Source organism: Rhamphochromis sp. 'chilingali' (genome assembly GCF_963969265.1).
Source record: "Rhamphochromis sp. 'chilingali' genome assembly, chromosome: 11".
In the NCBI taxonomy this organism is placed as follows: domain Eukaryota; kingdom Metazoa; phylum Chordata; class Actinopteri; order Cichliformes; family Cichlidae; genus Rhamphochromis; species Rhamphochromis sp. 'chilingali'.
The window spans coordinates 18,540,870-18,549,387 of record NC_137938.1 but is presented as its reverse complement, the minus strand read 5'-3'; the positions used below and the strand labels follow the sequence as shown (position 1 = coordinate 18,549,387).

Here is an 8,518-nt window from a genome sequence, read left to right as displayed (position 1 = left end):
CTTGTCATTTTGAAAACATTCATGTAACTGTGCCCTCTGATTTCGATGTCTCCATATTTATTAAATTGCACAGGTAAGTCCCCAAATAGACTACACAAAAAGTGAGGAAAAAAAAAGCCTTTCTCCTAAACCCTTTCAACTGAGGCACAGCGTCATGACCTTGGGCAACGTGACGCATCCAACGCACTGGAGTACTTCCGCTAACCAGATCCTGCTGTTCCGCTGACGGCAGTGAGAGTTCTGCCCGAGGATACACTTTATACAGGTGATTTCCCAGCCAAGTGAATAAAAAAAGAAGAAACACAAACAGGATTTAAACGCAACAGCAAAGACTTTACTGAAAAGTACGATTCATGTCAGAACAATGATTTCAGAAAAAACTGCATGGATTAATCTTCTGCGATAAAACAAGCGGCTCAAGCAAGAACTAAGAACAAAATCAATCAATGCGTAAGCCTGAAATGTAAATAAATAAAAAATGAAAAGTAACAATTCATGGTTTATAAAGCTGTAGCAGGACCTCATAGCAAGCAATGAACAATAAAAAAGTCACGACTTTATAAGCAAGCCCATTTCAAATTAAAAAACAAACAAACAAGAAAAAGACAGTGACACAAGCGTTCTGTATATTACAGCAGAGAGCGTTTAAGCTATTAAATAAACATGTTCACGTTTGGAAAAGTGAAGTTTCTAAAGTAAAACCAAAGTTTGAAATATATATATAAAACTGACTGTATGTGACTTGACTGCCATCCATTGGTGGCTGAATAAATTACAACAAATATACGATTATAAAGTGCTCATCGGATGTGGTAATATTTACAAGCAGCTTAGTAAAAAAATAGCCTCTTCTACTTAATAGACAGATATTGTCACTATTGCTACAGTAGTTTAAAAACCCTGAATCACATTTCACAGTGATTAACTGTGACTTTTACACCCTGCAAAGATTTACAGATGGTAAAAAAAAATTTAAAAGACATATTTTTGGCATTAAACATATTGCTGAGAATTCCTGAGTTCAACTTCAAGCACCCAGTGACTGATGTTGTTCTTGTTGAGTACAGTTCATCAATACAAAAGCAGCAGTGCAAACACAACAGATTCAAAGAGCAGTTTTCACTTGAGCTGTGGGGTATCCCTGTGCAGAGTAATAGCCGTCGTTGACAAAGAAAAATGAAGAAACAAAAGAGTTTTTTTTTTCAGATTATGAAAGGAATAATTAAACTGTACAGCTAAACCTTTTGGTCCAAGAAGATCTCTACTCAGGCCTGACATCAGACGGCTCAGCTTATAATGCTTATAATGCCCCCAAACTTGCCCTCCCCATAGTTCACAATTGGTCTACTCCTTCCCTGCTCGCCATGGCTGCAGGGGAGCCTGAGGGATGATGAACTGCGGAAAGGTCCGCGGCACAACGTAGTATCCAACGACCTGCTGGGCTGGAGGTGGTGGCACAGTGCTGATGAAAACTGGAGCATGCTTCTTGAACTGAGGCCACACTGGTGTAGGGTGGTAGATGACCTGAAGGTTAGGAGGCACCTGAACAGAGACAAAGATTGGATTGAGTGAAATCTGAAAGGATGGTAACAGACACATTTTTTCCATATGTGATGAATCCTTTCTAAAGCACACAACAACAAAACATAACACTGTAATAATATAGCAGCAGCTAACATCAACAACAACTTGCAAATGAAACTAAAAATAGCTGTTCATGTATCTTACTTGTGTAAAGGAAGAAATTGCAAAAAGTGTGAGTCAGTTAATCCAAAAGAAATAAAGCCAGTTTCTTATAACAACAACAAATCCAATGAATCACAACACTGGACCTATACGGTCGCTAACAACAAGGCCATAAATCCTTAAAACTGGATAACGCATAATTCACAGATAACTCACGCTTATTTCATAGAGAAATGTTCAGCTGCATAGGTTATTGAAGCCATTAATTCTATATAATAAGTGAATTAACTAAGAGGGAAAAAATCTTGCCTTCAGTAGCTCAGTTGCCCAGATTTATAGTCGCGCAATGCTAAGGCAGTGATCTAACCGTGTGAATTGACAACCAGATTTCCAGCACAACAACTTAAGACATCTGCTACACCACAACAAAGGCAGGCTAGGATTAGCTTTTATGTAGACAAGAGTCCTTAAAGCTCATTCAAACCTCATTCAACTCTCAGAGGTCGTTCCATTATTGGAAATCATCATCAACAAGACCTCATGAATGGCCAGCCAAAAAAATTTACAAAAGGTATGGAAAGAGGTTTCCTGAGTTTTTCCTTCCCACTGTCACCAAGTGCTTGCTTAAAGAGGGGTCATCTAATTGTTGGGGTTTTCTCTTTATTATTGTGGGGTCTTTACGCTAGGTGTTTGCCTTGAGATGATCAACAGATGTTGATCACTGCTGCTGATGAAGCGCTATATAAAACTGAATTGAACTGATATGTGATGAGAATCTGTAAGTGTATATTTGTGGCAGCTGGATGCTGCATGTGGGTTTTTCTGACTAGGCTACTGTACTCAGGTTCATTGTAACAAAGAAGTCATTTCTTGTAGCACTATTGTTAATTAGTGTGCAGGGCTCGCAAAATCTATCTCAGCCCCGTCCGTCGGGCTATATGATAACCCGACGGGCGGGGCTGAGATAGATTTTGGTCTCCCCGTCGGGCTAGCGATTTTGCGAGCCCTGGTGTGCTTTCTTTTACTAACATAAGCACAGGTTTGGCCACATAGATAACTGCTCTAAGAAGCATTGTGGTAAATAAATGACCAACAGATTGTTAAAAGAAAAGAAAAGAAAGCAAGAAAAACGTACCATATTTCTTGGGTATTTGACCCTGTTTGATCCATCTTCGTGTGGCTTTCGAATCCTGGGCACCATGGTTATTTTGCAGCTTTCATCCTCCATCTTTCCCTTCTCAGCAACCTGCCCTTCTTTTTCTTTTTCTCCCTGCACATCCCCATCTTTCGCCTCCTCCTCCGTGTCGCTCGATGAAGCTGAACCACAATCCGAAGATGTGGCAGAGTGGTAATCTGAAGTCTCCTGGCTTAGTGAGTCCAGCGAGGACACATCCAGGTCATCCTTCACACACTCTTCATTCTCCTCTTCCTCCTCTTTGTCGAAAGAAGCAACTTTAAAGGGACTGTTGTTCTCTTTGGATCTGTGAAGAAGGGAGTAAATGATTTTTAAGTCATGCCATCCATTTTCCAGCCTGTGACTTCCTACAAGTTTGCACTTGTTGTTTCACATATTGCATCACAACTGTCACTCGTTCAGAACAGAACAGACTGAGAAATGGCTGCGTCTTTGTCTGCCTCTGCAGGCACCCGGTGACTCACCTTGCAGACACCTCCAGTGGATCAATCCACAGAGTCATCTCAGATGGAAATCCCAGGCTGGTGGGCATGATGTTAGTCTCTTTGCAGGCTTGCAACACCACTTCATCACAGGGTATGCTTCTGTTTATGCGAATGCATCTGTGAAAAGTTCAGGAATTAAAAGTTAGGTGCCTTCTTTCTTTGCAGGAAAAAGTCACTCACTGACCACTGTGTAAATGTTTAAACAGTGATGATTACCTAAATGCTTGGCCTTTGCTGGGACAGTCGGGGTACCAGTGATCCTTGTATTTTTCACATAGAAGTCTTTGAAGATTTTCTGCAAACAACTCTGCTTTGGCACCATCTAAGTTACCACGTGTCACAGCCATTCGTTTGAGGAAGTCCACCCCGGCCTTGATCTCTTGCTTCATTGTGACTGTAGACAAAGAAAGAAGGAAGAAAACCACACAATTTATCCATGTGATTCTGTGCATGTGTTTTGCTATGACTTCAGTGAGGTGTGGAAGACCGTGAACTTCAGTTATCACACTTCCCTGTGCAGTTTTCCCTGAAGTGTATATTTATTTTTCTTTGCCTTCAGGGCAGTGTTGAGCATGGGTGAGATGTCCTGAGTGAATTTTACATATATTGCCATGCTCTGTGCCAACAAAAAGATAAAGTTTGTACACGGGCAAATCAGATGCAAACTATAAATGCCAGGTTGACATCCAAGTAATTTGACTATGCAAATTCATTGAGGTCATTGTGCTGTTTATTTTCTGATAGCATGTCTGTTTTGGGTTGAGTGTCAGTGTCAACTTGATCAGAGAGAGAAAAAATGTGCTTAATTGGGCCAAGGCTTTGGCCAACTGCAGACAAACCAGCTGACAGTGCTAACATCTTCCTGTTATCCCTGACAAGAAAGTCCATCCTTGAACTTTTGAGTTGCAAACTGTACTTTGTTATTGTGGCTTGCGACGTGCCACTCTTGCTTCAGTCTGGGTAATGTGTTGTCACAGAAAATAATCATTTTCTCTACTATATGGAGCCACAGCCTTCCCTTAAGGGTAGCCGTGATCCTGTGACACAAGCAGCAACTTTAAATCCCTAACAAATGTTTTGCTGTAGCATGAACTATGAGAGCATCGATGTGTTATCCCCCTCAGACACCATTTCGGACTTCCAGTTTATAATTTGTCCGTGAGGTAAACAGGGGTAGGCTAGAATCTGCAATGAAGAGTCAATATGGTTTGGGTGACAAGTGCTAAGAGACATTAAAGCCATTAATAACAGCACAATATCTTAAGAATTGCTTCAACGATTGTGGTACATGCGACCGCAACAGTTATTTAAACCACACATCTGCAGAATTGAATATAAATATTGTTTTCTGTTTTCTTTTTTATAGCAGGCCTACACCTTCATTTTTAGACACTTGAACCAGTGATTTTAGTTACTGTCGAACAAAGAGTAAGAAATGCCTGTAAAAACGCTTTGATTTATTTATAAAAGGTTGTTTAAAAACTGATGTTCTTATTTTAAATCCCTGGTTTATCTTGAACTTTTGTTCTTAATGAAGTCCTTAAATTGGATGATTAACAAAATGTAACAGCATGTTACTGAAGACAGATGGTCTTACACACGTTCATTTGGAGTTATACAGATGGATGATTTACGTTTTGAAGGAACTTAAACGCATCACTGGGGGTGTTTGTTTTCTCTATAATCACAAGTTAGGTGAGCTCGAAAATGAGGTAGCTTCTCAGTCTGCACACCATGTTTACTGTGCTCGTTTAAAGGCGAGCGGCTGTCATTATACGCAAACCTCTGATACAGGTTTGTTTGGAACAACTTGACCTATTTTCAGGCACAGGCTTGTTCCAGCTGCTTATACTGCGGTCTTTAATGTTTAACTACGAGGGCAAAACTCTGTTAAAATGTCGCCCTGAAAAGGAAAGATTAGTTGAGCCATTTTTAGGAGCGGTTTCGTCGATATTCCCCCCGCGCCTGCAGATGAGGACACGGCGCAAAGCGTGTTCACGTGCTTGTGGACCGTTGGGATACAAAATAAAAAAGCCAGACAAAGAATATAAGAAAGCGAAAAATGTATATCCTCCAGCCAGCTGTGATGAAGGGAACGTCACACTACTTAGTGGAAATAACGCGCTTGAGTTTTCAGGCGGTGCGGAAACCCCCAAATGGAAATTCAGAAAGTTTGTGACGAGAAACGTACAGCTGTAGGCAGCTCACCCAAACAACGTATTAATTAACAATTAATAAACAATGTATTTTGGATGGGGGGGGGGGGGGGGTATTTCCGGAGATGAGATTAGATAACTAAATAAATAAATAAATAAATAAAATGTTTAAAAAACATTAATAAAATACAATCAAATAAAATTTACAACAACAAACAGACGTAACACAGCCGACAAAACTTCAACACATTACACAACCAAACGCGATAAAATTAAAGTTAGAAGTACAGAAGTGAGTACTCACATTTTAACGTAGTTATTGTCGGTGCCCTCCTGCTGTATTTGTCTGCCCCTCGGTACTGATGCGCTGGAACTCTCGTGGCGGCACGTTCCTTCCTTGTTCTCTTCGGCTGTAAAGCAACAGAGACGTAGGATTACCGTCAGCGTGACTCACTTCCTTCGCTGTGTGTAGTGAGCAAGCGGTGACTAGTGCCCGCCCGGCCCAAATATGGAATACCGGAGTAAACAGCTGATGAGCGTGAAAGAGAGCGAAATCCCTCACTCTGCTGCTTTTCTAGGCGGAAGAGGGTGTGGGTGGGGGGATACCTAATAGTGTCCTCACCTCTTAAAGGTGTGGTTTCACCCAAACTGTGAAGCGCTTAGCAACTATGTGCTATACAAACAAACCCAGGATTGTAATTAACTGTACCCCACAGCTACACACATGTCACATAGGGAATGCGTTCCTATGAATCATATATCATTATGAAGTTACGTTTTAATGGATTTACATGCTTGATTGTTACATACCTGAAGCTTCACTAGCAGCAGACTTAATTAACTGTTCGTTGGCTAATTATTACCATATAACCGATTCTAACGGCGGGCTGCATTGCTATGGTGACCATTTGCATAAGTAGTACAGTACTCCCCCACGCCTACGCCTACCACCTCTCTCACGCTCTCTGTTGAAGTCTCGGGAAACTGGAACTGAAGGCCGTGCTACATTTGAAAATAACTTAATTAGTACAATGATGAGCTTATATAAGGTGAGATGAACTTGACGAGTAAATTTGAAAATTACCTTAATAACCCAAGACCCAGTCACGGGTAAACGGGTCGCTTAAGACTGTTAAAGTGTTGTTGCTGTTAGATGCTGATTTATCTTGTAAATTTGTAGAAATTTTAAGTCTGTGTTAAATTTAACTTACAGTTTAATGCCAATGAGGGGTAAAGGCTTGTGATTTTGGAGAGATTATTGTGGCTTTACATCTGAGATTTTTATATAATACAATTTTTATATATGTCACGGTCAAGTTTTACTGCTATTGAAATCCTGGACAAACCTGGACAAGAGGGCCGCAGTTTGTAACAAATATAAACACAAATTAAGTTGGAATACATGTAGCAATTACCCTGGCCAAGATAACTACTTACAATGGACTGAGACACCCCCATAATGACCAGTTCTGCCAATTGCAGGTGCTTACGGAAAGTGACATACCCATATAACATATAGAACCAAATATAAAGACGCGCATGTCTGAATGTGGCTTAGACTAAAAAGTCCGACAATGTGTGAACGATAACGCAAATAAATGACTAAAGATTTACAGGAACAGAGAAGAAGTATTGGTCTCTGTTGGTCTCGTGCTAGACAGTAACCAGGGTTGCTGAGACGAATCTAAAAAACCTGTCCACGGTTCACACGGACATGAAATGAGGACATTTTCAAAAGATAACCAAATGAAAGATACCAATTAAAAGTGTTTATCAGAACTAACGATGGAAATCAAATTTTACTTACAATAGGGAGCAGAGATTCCTTCTGTTTGAGGTGAGTGCTGTTTGTCAGTGTTCCTCGAAGTGACTTGGCCGGTATCCTACAACTATTTAAGCGCTCAAGAGGTTGATTTGCATAACTGTTACATACCAAATAAACTAGAATGGATGGGTGGTGCTATTGTGCTGAACTCACTTTCACTGAAGTCAAACGTGGATTTTTTTTAATGGTCATTTACAGACTAAAATTGTGGGATGTTAACTTTTTCAACTTTTAACTACATAAAAAAAATCAATAAAATATTAGACTCACTGGTCTGAAGCAATTGTTGACCGATCTAAAAAATGTTTATGCCCAAAATGCTGACTTTAAGTAAGTAATTTGATCACATGATGATTTTCTGTGTAAATTTGGTACATAAGTACATTAGATTTAATGTAATTGATCAAATGAAATGTATTTGAATCTTATATGTTCATTTTATACCAAACAGTTTCTTTAGTTCTTACACTTTAATTAAAAATTATTGCCTCGAGTCTATGAGGGCCAAAAATCGTTGTTTTATTTTATTTTATTTTATTTTGTTTTGTTTTGTTTTGTTTTGTTTTGTTTTGTTTTGTTTTATTTTATTTTATTTTACATTTCTTTATTATTATTATTATTTTTAATTTTCCTTAAAGGAACCCTGAGGAGAGAGATCTATACTAGAAGTTTATTTATTTTTAGGGTGAAGTTGTCAGTAAACTCCTGCAAGCCTGGTTGTTTAATAAGCAGCATCTATAAAGTGCATGGATTCACTGAACAGAGACAGATAGATGCTAATTAGTGCTAAGGGAGGCACAAATCTTAAAGTATAGGCTTTAACAAAAATCAAAGTTTTAAGACTGATCTGGAGAAAAAAATCTGGAGTTTCTGTCTCCCAAACCCAAAACTGGGAGTTGGTTTAGTGCATGTGTGTGCATGTTTGGGGCGATCATGGCTCAAGAGTTGGGAATTCGCCTTGTAATCGGAAGGTTGCCGGTTCGAGCCCCGGCTTGGACAGTCCCGGTCGTTGTGTCCTTGAGCAAGACACTTCACCCGTTGCCTACTGGTGGTGGTCAGAGGGCCTGGTGGCGCCAGTGTCCGGCAGCCTTGCCTCTGTCAGTGCATCCCAGGGCGGCTGTGGCTACAATGTAGCTTGCCATCACCCGTGTGTGAATGTGAATGGGTGGAT

At 40.0% G+C, this 8,518-nt stretch overlaps 1 protein-coding gene across 1 annotated transcript; it reads right to left on the bottom strand.

The window, feature by feature from the left end:
- Window positions 1-326: 326 nt before the first annotated feature.
- LOC308406150 (protein BTG3) lies at window positions 327-7,347 on the bottom strand. The gene is made up of 6 exons (XM_080897018.1): window positions 7,330-7,347; window positions 5,827-5,932; window positions 3,583-3,760; window positions 3,346-3,483; window positions 2,822-3,167; window positions 327-1,542 (listed from the first exon to the last, which is right to left on the bottom strand). Exons 3-6 carry the CDS (start codon window positions 3,753-3,755, stop codon window positions 1,345-1,347), a joined length of 855 nt encoding a protein of 284 aa, XP_080753144.1. The 5' UTR covers window positions 3,756-3,760; window positions 5,827-5,932; window positions 7,330-7,347; the 3' UTR covers window positions 327-1,344.
- Between the last annotated feature and the right edge of the window lie 1,171 nt (window positions 7,348-8,518).